The sequence below is a fragment of the Danio rerio genome, chromosome 21 (genome assembly GCF_049306965.1).
Source record: "Danio rerio strain Tuebingen ecotype United States chromosome 21, GRCz12tu, whole genome shotgun sequence".
Taxonomy (NCBI): Eukaryota; Metazoa; Chordata; class Actinopteri; order Cypriniformes; family Danionidae; genus Danio; species Danio rerio.
The window spans coordinates 41944203-41962264 of record NC_133196.1 but is presented as its reverse complement, the minus strand read 5'-3'; the positions used below and the strand labels follow the sequence as shown (position 1 = coordinate 41962264).

General features: G+C 35.6%; 1 protein-coding gene across 2 annotated transcripts; it reads right to left on the bottom strand.

Annotated features, from left to right (window-relative positions):
- Nucleotides 1-9301: 9301 nt before the first annotated feature.
- Nucleotides 9302-18044, bottom strand: rbmx2 (RNA binding motif protein X-linked 2). 2 transcript variants are annotated; one of them, NM_001025166.1, is given in 7 exon segments: nucleotides 9302-9509; nucleotides 9558-10271; nucleotides 12580-12760; nucleotides 14933-15062; nucleotides 15163-15214; nucleotides 16476-16591; nucleotides 17993-18025. In NM_001025166.1, coding segments are annotated over 7 exon segments (1305 nt in total). In that variant the 5' UTR covers nucleotides 17998-18025; the 3' UTR covers nucleotides 9302-9402.
- Between the last annotated feature and the right edge of the window lie 18 nt (nucleotides 18045-18062).

Here is an 18062-nt window from a genome sequence, read left to right as displayed (position 1 = left end):
TGTAGAGGGAAAAAACGATTTAAAATGGAAACAGAAGTAACGATAAATTCTCATATCACTGCCTTATAAATACGTGTGAGATTTGCAAACGAAAAAAAAGTAGGACTGTGAGGATTGGCCAATTATAAATTTACAAATTTGGTAAAAGCCAAGGTAGGCATTTACATAACTAAATGCACAGAAACAATTCAATTTCAACAATTGTATTTATAAAGCAAAATCTAAAACTAAATTCTCACAAAATCTGTGACACCCATTTGCTTTTTTTATATTCTGCTTTAATTTTATGTTTTTATGATTTGTTTGAATATTCATTCATTTTCCTTTAGCTTAGTCCCTTTATTTATCAGGGGTCGCCACAAAGAAATTAACTAATCCAGCATATGTTTTACACAGCAAATGCCTTTCCTGTTACAACCCAGTACTAGAAAACATTTATTCACTCTCATTCGCACACATATACTCTACGGCTATTTAGTTTATTCAGTTCACCTATAGTGCATGTCTTTGGACTGTGAGGGAAACCGGAGCACCTGGAGGAAACCCACGCGAACACGGGGAGAACATGCAAACTTCACACAGAAACGCCAACTGACCTAGCCGGCACTCGAACCAGTGACCTTCTTGCTGTGAAGTGACAGTGGTAACCACTGAACCACCGTGCCACCCCTTAGTTTGAAGATTTTTTTTTTTTTTAAATAATTGTATTTATAAATATTATGGCAAATTACAGTAAAAAACAAACAAAAACAATTATACTTTAAAAACGGTGTAGATAGTACCAACTTAAGTACATAAAATAAAATAAGAAAAAAACATACCAACAAATAAAAAGGTAAATAATATGGCTTAACAAAAAAACTGCAATTGTCAATCTGTTTTACACAATACACTCTACTTTGAACTAAGAAAAAAAGGACTTGATCTATATTTAACAATAAAACATGTTCGTAGATAGATTTCCTAAATGGGTCCCAAATTTTCCAACTTTAGGAAGAAGAGGACATCACAAATCTACTGTGTTGAGATTGGAGGTTTCTGATCCTTCCACCTCAGCAATAATAGTGTGTGGTCAGGAGCACAATAAAAGCAATGCACTCAGATTGTATCTTTGTAAGATTATGTGAGATTGCAAAAATCCCCAAAATGGCAATCAGTGGGCAAAGAGAGATGGATATACTCAAAAAACTGAAATTGTTTTAAAAACAGTGTAGTTGAAATATAATTTGCCATAATAAATAACAGTGTTGCAGAAACCATACATGGTAAAAGTACAGAACAAAATATGTCAAATTAAGTTAAAAAATATTTCTTGTCATCATGGCAAATATATATATATATATATATATATATATATATATATATATATATATATATATATATATATATATATATATATATATATATATGTGTGTGTGTATATATATATATATATGTGTGTGTGTGTGTGTATATATATGTGTGTGTGTGTGTGTGTGTATATATAGATATATATGTATATGTGTGTGTGTGTGTGTGTATATATATATATATATATATATATATATAGTAAATAAAATTTAACTAGATATTTTTCAAGACACTTCTATACAGCTTAAAGTGACAATTAAAGGCTTAACTAGGTTAATTTGGGTAACTAGGCAAGTTAGCTTAATTAGGCAAGTTTTTGTATAACGATGGTTTGTTCTGTAGACTATCGAGGAAAAAAAATTGCTTAAAAGGGCTAATAATTTTGTCCCTAAAATGGTGTTGAAAAATATTTAAACTGCTTTTATTCTAACTGAAATAAAACAAATAAGACTTTCTCTAGAAGAAAAAATATTATTAGACATACTGTGAAAATTTCCTTGCTCTGTTAAACATAATTTGGAAAATATTTAAAAAAGAAGAAATAAATTTTGAATGGGGCTAATAATTCTGACTTCAAACTGTATATATATATATATATATATATATATATATATATATATATATATATATATATATATATATATATATATATATATATATACATACATACATATACATATACACACACACACACTTGTGACACAGTATGGTAAATACTGACTCTAAATAAAATGTAATTAATTAAAAAAAACTTAAATCCTGCTACATTTACAGACAAATTATCAATTGTGTTCTTTTTTAAAGATAGAGTTGCAGATTGCCTTTTACTCACAGATGTCAACATGGACGTCAAATGTTCTGCCATCTTCAGGTTATTATTGTTCAATTTCATGTAATTGTTCAGTTTATTTTCCTACTTTGTAACAATGGTCCACATCAGTGTTAACGTCTTGTTGACAAACTCATACGTTTCAAATTTATCAAGGGTTTAGTATGACCCAGCTAGGGATAACAATTTAAAGTGTGAAAAGTCCTTATGCGAGGTTAACACCATTAATGTGATGATAACCCTGCTCCAGACCAGAGTTTTAGTAACCCTGGGTATAACGATGCTTTTAAATAACAGGTGTGAAGCATGTCCTTACCTGGGGTTTAAAACAGTGGATAAATATAATCCTGGATTATCTGTAATCATGTTTCACACTGCACTTAATTTGACTGGGGTTAACAAATAATCCTGGGTATTCGCCAGTAGCCGTTTCACATCCGTAAACCCCAGGTTAACATTCTCATTCACATATTTGTAATCGCTGATTGGACAAACACCAGGCTGCCTTTTCACACAGCACATTCTTTTCAGTTATAAAAAATGTCGCCACGTATATCTTTAGCTGTATCAAGCCTCACAAGATGTGCAAAGGCAGGAAAACAAAGACAAATTTACAAATACATGATAAAAGGAGCAAATAATGTTATCTCACCATCTCCTGATCACTCCAGTTTACATGCTTCATTCATTTTCCTTCAGCTTAGTCCCTTTATTCATCAGAGGTCACCCCAGCAAAATGAACCGTTAACTTCCAGCATATGTTGTACACAGCGGATGCCCGTCCAGCTGCAACCCAACACTGGGAAACATTCATACACACTCAATCACACACACACACACTAAGGCCAATTTAGTTTCTTCAAGTCGCCTATAGCGCATGTCTTTGGACTGTGGGGGAACCCGGAGCACCTGGAGGAAACCACTACGAACACGGGGAGAGCATGAAACTCCACATAGAAATGCCAACTAACCCTGCCGGGACTCTGAGCCACCATGCGACCCCAGTTTACATGCTCTCCATCTTTTAATATTTCTTACTTTTCTCCTAATGACTGCTGTTTACATGATAAGCGTTTCCTGTAACTGACATGACATGAACCTCGCTGCTCAATTTAAAAAGACGAAATTATTCAAGTCTGTCAGAAGATTGAGATATTTTGATTAAAACAAGTTACAAAAATGTAAAGAAATTAATTTTACACAAGACAAATAACATACAATATTAAACATATTTTGAGATTTTATCCATATTTTATTTTAAAGACACGTTTTTAAAAGGCAAAAGCTGAAACATTTGAATGCTCACAGAAACTGACAGCCATTTTTGTAATGTATACAATCTTGCTTTCCTCTCAAATTCTGCTGTCCTTTTCTGTTTTCACAATCTTAATTTGTTTGAATTTTACTTACCAGAATAAATAAGTGTTGCTGAAACCTGATATTCTGGTCATAACAGGTTCATACACCACTATTGTGTAAAAGCACAAGTAAAGAACAAACTACATGTCAAATTATTATTTTATAAAAATAAATTTTTATATAGTTTAATAAATACTGTGACTCTGAATTAATATGTCATTCATTTCAAATAACTTAAATCCTGCTACATCCAAAGACAAGACGAACTTTGGTAGCTGTTTATATTTTTAAGGCAAGTTGCATTAAGGACTGGCATTTTTTTTTAAATCTCACTTTTTTATTATCATATTTTTTTAAATAGCTTAACAGGGTCAGTGATATAATCAAGTGATTCAGCTATGGAAGTTTAGTACAAACAGACATTTGACCTTTAGCCTTGAGTATCGACTTGAATGTTTAGTGTCAGCGACAGATCAAGATCAATGGAGTCGCAGTCAAAGCTCTCCTGATTGGCCGATTATGGACTGCTCCAACACAATCTCACAGCTATTTGTATTTTACATCTGTAGAATTAGCAGTGGTGGAAAGAGTACTGAAAAATCATATTCAAGTAAAAGTAGCAGTCTATAAAATCTCTCGATCATTGTGTGTAAAGATTTTAGACATCTTCTTGCACACTTTAATGCTTCCAAATGATTTTGCTGCATTTATGAAGTGCACATGTCTTAAGGTGGTTCAGTATAATGCAATTTACTATCTGTGATTTGATTGGACTGGAATCACAGGTCTGAATTTTCTACTTAATTTCCACAGACAAGAAAAGATAAAGTAGTGACTGCAGGTTAAAGAAAAGTAGTGGAGTAAAAGTACCGATACAGCACTAAAAATGTACTCAAGGGAAAGTAAAAGTACACATTTTTAAAACTACTTAGTAAATTACAATTCCTGAGAAAAAAAAATACTGAGTTACAGTCATTTGAGTATTTGTAATTTGTTACTTTACACCACTGAGAATTAGTGGCGAATTAGCATGAATTTTCATGATTTTATTTTATTTTTGGTGACAGTTTGTCTGAAAGAGATTATATTAGTTCATGTGAATGATCTATTAAAATGTAAAATAGTTATTTTTCCTGTAAGATGAAGTTATCTGTCTACTCCTCTACAAGTGATTCCCAATAAGTTTCCTTGATCTGTCAAACATGAAAGAAGATATTTAAAAGAATGTTGGAAATCGATAGCCATTAACATCCACAGTAGAAAAATGGAAGTCAATGGCTGCCGTTTCCAACATTCATCAAAGTACCTTCTTTTATTTTAATGTAAATGATGGTAGATTTAATGTTTTATTTTAACTGTCCCTTTAAGGTCAAATCAACTACTCAAAAGTAAAAAAAAATGACTACGCTTTTTTTAAACATTCAACTCAGTTTATTACTAATTAATTTAGTGTGTTTATTTATTACAAAAATGTGTGTATTTCTGTATATTTTCTTTATAGATTAATGTGAACATGGCTATTGCCATCATTAAATTATTAGCGATGGAATGCTGTTTACTGTCAAGCAGGTACAAATGCACATCTGTGTTTTCTTCCCTTTTCTTAAATTTCTTTAAAGAGAGACAATGTAAGAATTTTTAAAGATCTACAACTTGTGTATTTTATTTACTTGTGTATCCTGATTTTTGAACTTTAAACTGTTCATCAAGATATTTTTAGTCTTTGTACTATTCAAAAAAACTATGTTTATATATCAAACAACTGTATTGTGTATTGTATGTAACTTCAGGTGTTCATCATTAAAACATTTTATTATTTAAAATACACAAAATACACACTCATTAAAAATGTGCAACATTTCCAAGGCACACTTAAAACTACTATTTTTGCTACATTTCTTAATTAAAAAAAAATGGACTTTAACTTTAGCTAAGGGTGCTTTCACACCTGTAGATCAGTAGTTTTGTTCCGAAACAGGGTTTAAAATTGTTACAATGTTGTTTTGTTGTTGGTGGATTTCGCTTTCACACAGAAAATTTATAACAATAATAAAACAAGTCAAGTGCAAGTCAACTCTCCTCCCTTTGGACAGAGCCTAAAAAACAGCTAGAATTATGCATTACAAGCTTTACATTATAAAGAGAACTAACAGAGGAACCGAGACTGCAGTCAGAGCATGAAGCAGGTGAATTCTGATCTTTCTTTTGAGGTGTCAGTACAGAAATGAACATAATTGGCCTAATACAAAATATTATAAGATAAAAATGTGAAAAAAAAATACCAGGTGGTAATTTGGGTCAATTTTCTAAACGGATAAACAGCACTCGCTATTCTTTCAGCATGCGTTCACTTTCATATTCGACAGGAAACACACATAGGAATGACATCCCACTCAATGCATCATTCTCTCTTAATATATTATATACACTTTACACCTAACCATAACACACTTTGATATTGGCTGGTTCATTATTTTGTTGGATCTGATTCGTATTGCATATGTTGCTTTGTTCACATATGCCCAACGAACTGAGCTAACGGGGAAAAAGCACCAGGTTCCAAGACAAACATCTAAGGGTGCTTCCACACCTGTGAATCGATTCAGTTGTTCCGAAACAGAGATTACAAATGTTACATTGTTGCTCTTTGCTCTTGGAGCGGTTTGCTTTCACACTGCAAAGTTTCTAATCGGCCCAAAAGAGCTAAAACAAGTCACGTGCGAGTAAACTCTCCTCACATTGGTCAGAGTGTCAGGGTTTATTTTGCAGCGTCCCGCTAAACTGTCAGGAGAGGTGGTGGTTTGATGGTGATTGACAGGGTGCACGTGCGCGATGTGTCTGAGGAGAGATGCGGTGGGGAGGGGTGAGAAGGGTGCACGACGTAGCCTATTTGAGGACCGGGAGGGAGACGCGAGATTACCGGGAGATCATCACTCGTTTGCGGGCATCCGGAGACTCACGAAACTTCCCGCCCTACTCATAATTCTCTCTTCATATAGCCGTAAGCCTATTACATATCCATAAAACACTGTGATATAACCGCGCTCGGATCGGATCGCTTTCTCACTGTAATCGAACCGCTCCAGGGTTTGTTTCAATCGAGCCGAGACCACCTCATTCAAGCAATCTCGGAGCGATTACTTTGGCGCGGAACAGAGCGCGATTGCCCTGTTCACATATTCCAAACGAACCGCGCTAACTGGGCAATCGAGACACGTTCCGAAACAAAAGTGTAGGTGTGAAAGCACCCTAAGTGTGAAAGCACCCTTAAAGGTTTTGTACGTATGTTTTTGACTTTTCTAAAGCATAAAAATACCATAATATGTTTGCAGATATTCAAGAAAAATTCCTATTAAGTGAACATTTTTATTTATTAGTAGAACAATGCTGAAGTCAGATACTCTGCACATTATGAGTTATGTTTTCTTTTAACCCACCCAATGCCAGTTTGGACAATTATATTTCAGCACCCCAGGTTGCCTTGTCAGAAAGGTAGAACAATGCTGAAGTCAGAAAGGCTCTCAAAGCAAACATCCGTTACTGAAATGAGACCTCTGGTGGACAGTGGCAGACTCCAAAATGAGATTCAGCTTCACATGAGGTGGTTATTATCTAGCAAATAATATAAATATTACGAACATAAACATTAGGTGAGCACGTTACATTGTAACCCCGTGTCCTATCAACAAGCTACATGAGGAGATTTGCAGTGATAAGCAGTTAAGCTGTTTGCAACTGACGAAACACAACATAAATTTAAATACAGCCATTTAGAAGCACAGAATAGTGCACTTACTGCACTCACATGGAAGGTTTATGATCTAATAATACATATTAAACCTCTTTAACATTATAAAATATACATGCTGAATCACTGATATTTGTTGGCTTTCACTGAGTCACAGGTCTATTGTAAAGAAGTTGAGTTCAACTAAGTTCAATTTCAGATGGTTTATTTTATTTTCAAGATCTGGGGTAAACTATCTGCTGCTGCTTTCAGTAGTATGGCAATAAATGTCCACATTCAACACTGAATAAAGCACATGAGGTGGAAGTAGAAGTTTTCTCTAGTTCAGCTGCAATAAATAGTAACTTTTCTTTGCTTAAAATCAAGATCACTATATTCTCACGATTCTGTAGATGTAATATGAGCAGGTTATTATTATTGTTATTTCTAAAAAAATATATAGTAAAATAATAATATTAGGCCTATGTGTAGGTCTACAGTTGGTTCAAATGCTAAATTTTGTATACAGTTGGAATGGTGGACTTGAATAGACTTTAAAAATGTCCTGTTTGTTAATGCACGATAAAACGATGACATCAGAATACAACTATTCATAATTCTAATGTTGAATTATTATGTTTGGGACATATGCTTGTCATTTGTCATTGACAACATTATTAAAAAAAAAATTTCACTAGTAAAATGAGACATTTGTCATTATCAAGCTCCGTCATCCCTCATTATATTCAACATAGGGTACAGTATTTACGCTAACACAGTAAACAATTATTATCATGCAAAACACTGTGTTCGCTATGAAAGAAAAAAAAAACCTTAAATGCTTGTAATCATAACTCTAAAATGCTATATGGTCATTTAAATGATGTGCATTTCACTTTCACTTCCAAATGTGACTCATGACCGCTCTGTGCAACAAACTGAACGTTATTCACAGCCTATGCATGTTTGCTCACTAAAATAGGCATTATTGGCGAGCATGCACATCCTCTCAGTAGTAAACAAACAGCTCGCAGTCAGCTCACGTGTGATTTCGCGGTCGTGAATACATCATTACATTAAGACAGAAATTACATTTTTGGGTGAACTATACCTTATAAATACAATATGCATCTCTTTCATAGCCATTTGTAGGTGTCCACATTGCTGTGAAGACTTGTCTGACTGCCTTTATGCTTCTCTCCTGACCTTGAATAAATAATTGGCTGAATCGTAGAAAAGCTGAATTAAGATCGTGTAAGGTCAAATCGAGATTGTGACCTTTTTTCAATTAATCGTGCAGCCCTAATAGAAACCGTTTCAAATATATCAATTCAAGATGTTGATTAGAACAAAAACTATGTGGAAAATATTCCTTCAAAGACGTGCCGTTGCTTTTATTTAGAACACGATTTAAATCAGCCTTTAGGCTCGATAGTCAGGCTCGCTCCTGTTGGTCCTCAATCTGGCAACCTGCGCTTGTTTTGATCCAGGAATGTAATACCTAGTTCAACCACTGGGTGTACTAGTATTAATCTGGGGTCGCCAAAGCGAAATAAACCGCCAACTTATCCAGCATATGTTTTACGCAGCGGATGCCCTTACAGCTGCAACCCATCTCTGGGAGACATTTAGACTACCCAATTCATCTGTACCACATGTTTTTGGACTGGGGGAAACCGGAGCAGCCGTAGGAAACCCACATGAACGTTCGGAGAACATGCAAACTTCACATAGGAACGCCAACTGACCCAGCCGAGTCTCGAATCAGCGACCTTCTTGCAGCACTACCTACTGTGCCACTGCGTCGCCTACATTCAATGTCTTTTAATAGTTAATTTTATTTTACAAATGATTTCAGGTTTACAATTGACAGGAATTCTTCGCATCACCTTGACTTTGGAGTTCATCAGGACATTTATTCTATTTTATTCTTGTTACAGTATTTGTGCTAACTTAAAATGAAATCTATTTATTAGTCAAATAAAATGTGTGTAATTTAACATTGAGTGGCCATTAGTCAATTATTCCAGAAAGACTTAAAAAAAGTGTGAAACATTTATTTACATTTTTGTAGTACAATACAATAAAAACATGAATATTTTTTACATCAAAAGAAAATGTAAACTACTGAGTTTGATCAGTTTCGCCTGTGTTCTCTTTCACGACTGTGATCTCTGTGTTTGCCATTACCTCTGTCTCTCTCTCTGTCCCTGTCTCTCTCTCGTTGTCGGACTCTCTCCTCATCTCTCTGTCTTCCTCCGTCTCTCTCTCGTTCTCTGTCTCTCTCCCCATCTCTCTGTCTTCCTCCATCTCTCTCTCGTTCTTTGACTTTCTCCACATCTCTCTGTCTTCCTCCGTCTCTCTCTTGTTCTTGGTCTCTATCCCCATCTCTCTGTCTTCCTCCGTCTCTCTCTCGTTCTCGGTCTCTTTCCACATCTCTCTGTCTTCCTCCGTCTCTCTCTTGTTCTCGGTCTCTATCCCCATCTCTCTGTCTTCCTCCGTCTCTCTCTCGTTCTCTGTCTCTTTCCCCATCTCTCTGTCTTCCTCCATCTCTCTCTCGTTGTCTTTCCCCATCTCTCTGTCTTCCTCCGTCCCTCTCTCGTTCTCGGTCTCTTTCCCCATCTCTCTGTCTTCCTCCATCTCTCTCTCGTTGTCTTTCCCCGTCTCTCTGTCTTCCTCTGTCTCTCTCTCGTTCTTTGTCCCCCTCTCTCTCTCCTTCTCTGTCTCTTTCTCTCTGCTGTGTTTCTGCATGTCTTCTGTCTGTCTTCTTGCCCTCTTCTCTCTCTCTTTCCTTCTCTTTTAACTGCTCCTGCTCATCTGCTCTGTCTCTTCTATTAGCCGCAGGTCCTTTCACGCTGTATTTCTCATACGCCACATCCTCCTTCTCCTTCTTTACTCTGATAGGAGAAGATGCAGAGCTTTCAGAGCGCCCCTCACGTTTCTCCTCCTTCAGAGCCTTTTTCTTCTCTTTCTTCTCCTTCTTCTTTTTCTTCTTCTCCTTTTTATCTGAAGCATAACAAACAATGTTTATCAATACATTTGTATCTCTTGTGACACTTAAAATACTAATCATTTGTCAGACTTATGTATTATCAGATTAATGCTTATATTTCATGAGTAGTTACATATTCCAGACACATTTATTGACATTTACATTTACATTTAGCAGACGCTTTTATCCAAAGCGACTTACAAATGAGGAGAGGGGAAAAAATTTACACAACTAAGAGCAACAATGAATAAGTGCTATAGGCAAGTTTCAGGTCTGTAAAGTCTAAGAAGGGAAGTATTAGTAGTATTAGTATTTTTTTTTTTTGGTACAGTTAGTGTGATATTCAGAGAGGCAATTGCAGATTAGGAAGTGAAGTGGAGACTAAATAGTTGAGTTTTTAGTTGTTTCTTGAAAGTAGCGAGTGACTCTGCTGTTCTGATGCAGTTAGGGAGTTCATTCCACCAACTGGGCAGATTGAGCGTAAGCGAAAGTGATTTCTTCCCTATTTGGGATGGAACCACGAGGCGACGTTCATTCACAGAATGCAAGTTTCTGGAGGGCACATAGATCTGCAGAAGTGAGAACAGATAAGAAGGAGCAAGGCCAGAAGTCACTTTGTAGGCAAACATCAGAGCTTTGAATTTGATGCGAGCAGCAACTGGCAGCCAGTGCAAACGGACTAGCAGCGGAGTGACATGTGCTCGTTTAGGTTCATTGAAGACAACTCGTGCTGCTGCATTCTGGAGCAGTTGAAGAGGCTTGATAGAGTTAGCTGGAAGCCCGGCTAGTAGAGAGTTGCAGTAATCCAGTTTGGAGAGAACAAGAGCTTGAACAAGGAGTTGAGCTGCATGTTCAGATAAGAAGGGTCGGATCTTTCTGATGTTATAGAGTGCGAATCTGCACGATCGAGCAGTTCTAGAAATGTGGTCAGAGAAGTTTAGTTGGTCATCAATCATTACTCCAAGGCTTTTCACCATTTTGGATGCAGTAATCCATCTGGATTGAAAAGTTATGGTGAAGAGTCGAGTTGGCAGAAACTACAAGCATTTCCGTTTTTGCGAGGTTCAGCTGAAGATGATGATCTTTCATCCAGTGTGAAATATCCAACAGGCAGGCTGAAATGCGAGCTGGAACCGAGGGATCATCAGAATGAAAAGAGAGGTATAGCTGGGTATCATCAGCATAGCAGTGGTAGGAGAATCCATGTCTCTGGATGACTGGTCCTAGAGATGATGTGTAGATGGAGAACATAAGTGGCCCAAGAACAGAGCCTTGAGGTACCCCAGTGTTTAGATGCTGTAGGTTGGACACCTCTCCCCTCCAAGACACCCTGAATGACCTGTCAGAGAGGTAAGATCTAAACCATTGTATAACAGTGCCCGCAACGCCCAGTGACTCGAGCGTAGATAGCAGGATCTGGTGGTTGACAGTGTCAAAAGCAGCTGACAAGTCCAGCAAAAAAATTTATTGTGCTAATTTCTCTGTGTTCATGTATTCAAAGCAGATTTATGTATTACAGCTTTGGTAACACTTATCACACAAAAAGGTTGTATTAGTTATGTAAACAATTCTGTTTATAATTTTAGTGGACAGAATGTCAAAGCGCAGTCTTGGAATGGAGGGGGTCTGGTTCAGGGACTATAGTTATTTGCAGACGTTGTTGTTGTTCTGTTGGCCTCATCGAACATGAACCTTCAGCATGCACTGGGGCGGTTTGCTGCCGAGTGTGACTCGGCTGGGATAAGAATCAGCACCTCCAATTCCGAGGCCTTTGTGCTTCACCGGAAAAAGGTGGTTTGCCATCTCCAGGGTGGAGAAAAGTCCTTAGGAGTTTAAGTATCTCAGGGTTTTGTTTACAAGTGAGGGAAGGATGGAACGTGAGATTGACAGGCGGATCAGTGCAGCGGCAACAGTAATGCGCTCGATGTATCGGTCCATTGTGGTAAAGGAGGAACTGAGCCGAAAGTCAAAGCTCTCGATTTACCGGTAAATCTATGTTCCTACTCTCACCTATGTTTATAAGATTTAGGTCGTGACTAAAAGGATAAGATCTCGGATACAAGCGGCCGAAATAAGTTTTCTTCACAGGGTGGCAGGGCTCACCCTTATAGATAAGGTGAGGAGCTCTTTCACCCGAGAGGAGCTTGGAGTAGAGCCGCTGCTCCTCCACATTTGTAGGTGTTTAACTGAATTGCTTTAATGCATTCCTGCTTTGTGCTCACATATACACTTTAGTCTTAATAGTACATAACCAGGGTGGGCGTTTTTCTGCTTTCTCGAATTGAACGCAGTAAACCAATCACAACAGACGAGTCTTCTCACCTTTTTTAGGCTTCTTCACAGGTACAGCGTACTCTTCCGCAGACTCTTCCTCAGAGGATGAAACTGGTTTAGGAGCACATCCCTCCTCGCGTAATTGTTTAGTGATGTCATCAATGTCATCAGTGTCCTTCGGTGGTCGATAATTCGCTACGTGGTCCACACGTATGGTCCGGCCCTTAATCTTAACAGTAGATAAAACAAATAGCAAATACATAAGGCAATGACATGATGATATTATTTCCTAGATGTATTATAAAAATAAACTAAATATATGATAAACATGTTTTTAATATCTGAATTACAATTCATTTGTATTTTTAAATCGTATTATGCATTTTACATGTAAAACTAAGAAATAAATTAAGAGACCACTTGGAAAGTCTCTGTTTCTCTGAACTTAGAAAATATTTATGTGTTCGAGTTTTAGTTTTGCTCTGCAAAAAACAGGTGACATTCTTCTCAATTTAAAATAAATTTGTCATTTAGAGCTTAAAAGGACAATTGGAAAAAAAAAGCTGCCATGTTTTAGGCATTTTTCTGGTCATTTTTATTTAGACAACACACAAAATATCAATGCTTAACTGCAAAGGAGTTAAGAAAGCCATATTTGGTGCAATAACCCTGATTTTGAAAACAATGAAAACATTTATTTTGTCAATTTAAAAAACTCTAAATTATTTTATATTCGAAAGAAATGTTATTAGACTAGAGAGTGGGGCGGGGGTGAGAGCGTGAGAGATGAGAAGCAGCACCTGTTGCCGCACTGGTTTTGAGTCCCACAGAGGAGCTCTTGATAATAAAAGGAGAAGAGAGGACCAGGCCTGGACACTTTGGGCCCTATCATATGCAAAGCAATTGTTGTTTGCTAGTTTCAGCTCGACACGAGTCGTTTCGACGTTTTGCACCACGGTGTTTAAATAGCAAATGCATTTGCGCTCATATGTGCGCCCATAGGTGTTCAGGTCTAAAAAAGGAGGCATGTTGAGGTGCATTGCTGGCGCGTTGCTATTTTGAGGAACTTAAATAGAAGGTTCAAATGGATCAGATCAAAGCTGGTCTATTTTCCAGCGCAGAGCGCATTAGTTGTGCGCCTCGCTTACACATTTCTTAATACACAGAGTATGTACAGCAATACGCAAATATCTTCACAAATAAAAAAAATAAAGGATTAAAATATTACAAAAATTATTATTTTCTAGCCTACATAAATATAAAAAACATACTTTCATTCTTCTTTATCTCGGGGGCTTTTTCAGTTTATTCATAACAATTTGCTTTTGTATAATGTTATTATTAATAGTAGTAGTATTTATTATATGCATATTTAAATTTGTTTTACTAAAAACAAGCTTAGATTTGTTCACCTGTCAGGTTTTAGACCATATTGGGCACAGCATGTGTATTTGGATATAACTCAGTTTTTTGACCACACTTTATTATTACTGTTCATTTATTCGTTTGCTGGAAATTAGAATTGAATTTAGAAGTAGTTTTGAAACAACTCTTTGTGCTTAACAAACAAAATTAATTATGTATAGGGCAATGGAAATCTGTGCGTACAACATTTTTCCCTATCCATGAGAGTGAAAGAGAAAGTAAACAATGAGGAGGCTCATCTCTCATTCTGGCGCTGTAGATGCTCTGTTTAACTGTTTTCTTTCTAGTGAAGCCTTCAGTTTTTCCACTTACAAAGTCCGCCATTAGGGGTGATTTTAGGATTTTCATTTTAGGGGGGCTTACCTCCTTATATGGTGAAAAAAAAATCTATTATAAATATAAATATTATAAATATAATATAAAGCCTAATATTACATTCATAAGTAGTAATTTAATAGTGTCTAATATGGGTTGTATACTAGTATTCCATAGACAGGCATAGCCATTTGAGTTCTGAATAAGGCAAATAGGCTCAACCCACCTGTTCACTGTAGTAAAAAGCACTTTCTATAGTCAAGTGCATTTTTTGTTTCCAGGTATTAAATAAATAAACTGCCACTTTTTTATTGAACTGACACACACACACACACACACATGTGTATATATATGTGTGTGTGTGTGTGTGTGTGTGTGTGTGTGTGTATATATGTATATGTGAAAAGTTTAGATGCAAAAAGCCATTTGATATTTTCTTCTAAAATGAGTGATAAAATAGTGACGAATAAGTTATTTTCATTGACTTTGAAGTTAAATATATGAACATAAACATAGGAAGCTGAGATAAATGCTCATTTTAGGAGAACGTTTCAGATGGCACTTAGAGGTTTTTGCATCTGAACTCTTCTGCATCTGAATAAAATACAATTCAGGTTGAAAAAGACCACATCACTAAAAAGACACTAGAAAAGCGTTTCACCTTGATTCCGTTAAAGTTATCGACAGCCAGAATAGTGCTCCTCTGATCTTCATAGCACAGGAAACAGAATCCTTTGGATTTGCCAGTCTTTTTATCTCGAACCAAGTTGATGTTGGCAATCTCTCCATACCTGACATTCACAGAGGAGGATTAAGCTTTACTAGCAAAGAAAATAAATACTGACGTCTTTAGCACAAAAAGACATGTTTAAAATGAACACTCTGGCTTACTGAGAGAAAACACAGATGATGTCTCCTTCTGTCAGCTCATATGGAAATCCACCTGCAGATTGATATTAATATACATATTTACATTACTTAAAATAAATACACACACACACACGCACGCACACGCACGCACACATATATATATATATACATATTTATATAAATATATATATACACAAACACACACACACACACACACACACACACACACACACACACACACATACATACATACATACATACATACATACATACATACAAGTCAAAATTTTTAGACATCCTGAATTAATAGCTGTACATTTTCCCCCCCAATTTCTGTTTAATGGAAAGATTTTTCAACACATTTCGAAACATAGTTTTAATAACTCATTTCTAATAACTGATTTCTTTTATCTTTGTCATGACGGCAGTACATAATATTTTACTAGATATTTTTCAGGATACTAGCATTCACCTTAAAGAGCAAATTAAAGACTTAACTAGGGTAATTAGATCAACTAGGCCAGTTAGGGTTTTAAGGCAAATCATTGTATAAAAAAGATTTGTTCTGTAGACCATCGAAAAAAAATATTGCTTAAGGGGGCTAATAATATTGCCCCTTAAATGGTTTTAAAAAATAATTTAAAACTGCTTTTATTCTAGAAAAGATTAAAGACATCAAAGTTTCTCCAGAAGAAAATAGTCAGAAATACTGTGAAAAGTGTATTTCTCTGTTAAACATCATTTGGAAAATGTTTGAAAAAGAAAAAAACACACATTCACAGGAGGGCGAATAATTCTGACTTCATGGTTTGAATTGCAATGTTCTGTCTAGTAAATGAATGCAACATAAAAAATACAACAATAAATGTAAATCACTTTGAAATTGTACAAGGTCAGATCACTGTGTACCAGTGTGGGTTTCTGGAGGACTAAAATCATGCCATTGTCTACAAAAACACACATTTAGTTAAACAGATGAATGCTGCCACCATCTGGCAGAATGTAAATATAGTCCATCCAGACAGCATCTTAGCTTCCATAACAGGCATGCCCAAAACTCAGTCCTGGAGGGCCGGTGTCCTGCAGAGTTTAGCTCCAACTTGCTTCAACACACTTGCCTAAAAGTTTCTAGTATGCTATTTAAAGCTTGATTAGCTTGTTCAGTCAAGTTTAACTAGGGTTGGAGCTTAATTCTCCAGGACTCCGGCCCTCCAGGACCGAGTTTGGGCACCACTGGTCTATAATAATGATTGCCGAAGTGCTGTGACAGATTGATCTATCTTTTGGTCCACAGCCATAATGTAACTATGTAATAATGTTCATCATTTCCTCACCGATGAAGACCCAGGCGCTGTTTTTATAGACTGAATGCCAGGACACAGTCTCTTTGATGCCCAGCTGAGCTTCTCTTTCATTCAGTTCATTGATCAGCTTCACTTTGGTCAGTGGACTACATTTAATGAAGAAAAAAAAAAAACAGAAAAAAAGACAGATAATGAATATATGTTTGCTTGTTCATTCATTTTGTGGGCCACAATATGTCATTTTGTTTATTATTCTGTTATGGTGACTAAACCAAAATATGAGAAAATGCAGTATATTCAGGATTAGGGCTGCACAATATATTGCTTTAACATCGATATCGCAATGTACAAATATGCAATAGTCACACTGCAGCATCCGCAGTGTTGAGTTGTGATTACAATGACCAGGAATTACATTTCAGAACATAATTTTTGGAGTCATCGCAAATTTGAATCCTAACAGAGTGAAAGATTTTCATTTGGATGCGTTTTAAGGAACTGTGACAAGTGAAAGTAAACCAAGAAATTTTAGTTTTATAGTTTAGAGATTTAACAAAGAATAAAATTGTTTCTAGTTACTACAATTAATACAATATAATGTTATTTGATTAATGTTAGTTTAATATTCTTAGACTCCACAGAAAACCATAAAACACAAAACAAACAAACACATTCTACTGCATTTATCTATGCTTACAAATTGTTTATAATGTTTCATGCAAATATTTGAATTGTTTACACAGAGTTATTTAGGTAATCTTTTGTGAAATCATATTTATATCGCAATGTATATTGCAGAAAACTAAAAACCGCAATGTCATTTTTTTTACCCAATGTCGTGAACCCCTATTCAAGATTCATTATGACTTTGACACTTTTTACAGCCTAAAATCTTTAAAAATTAAAGATGTCAACACAATAAACATTGATGTATATGGTTTTGTTATGCAAGTCAATAGTTTTGTCCCACTGATAACATTTCTTCTATATTCAACATACAATGTAAACTGATAATTGGTCACAAAAGATTATCGTTTTCGTAAAGGAATCATACATGTTTATATTCATTTTTAGACAACACAATACCAATGTTTTAAATAACGACGAGTTAAGAAATCTGAATTTAGTAGACAAAAATTGACTTTATATCACAACAAAGTAAAATGATTATTATTCTGACCAGTTGTAAGCTTATGAAAAAAGATATACTTTAATGAGTTGATAAAACTAAAAATGATTTCTCAATAACAAGTAAATAACAATTGAACAACGTTCCACGACAAAACATTTCTATTATAAAAAATATTTTAATTATATTATTATTCCAGTAAAACACATGTAACTGAATGTTAATGTTTAATGTAACAGTTTTCGTTTATATTTATGCTAGCTTTAGCTGTTGCTGCAAACCAGAGGCTTCTGGCTGTATCGACATTTCATTCCATGACTGAATAGTCTAATTAAATTCTCAAACGTACAAGAAACACGGTATAACAAATGTATTGAAAATATTTTAATCAAACGCAAACATTTAACTCATCACTTACTTCATTTTGGTGAATCGAAGTCACTCCGGAAATAGTTTCTTTTTCGCAGTCCACACGTGGTGCCATTGTC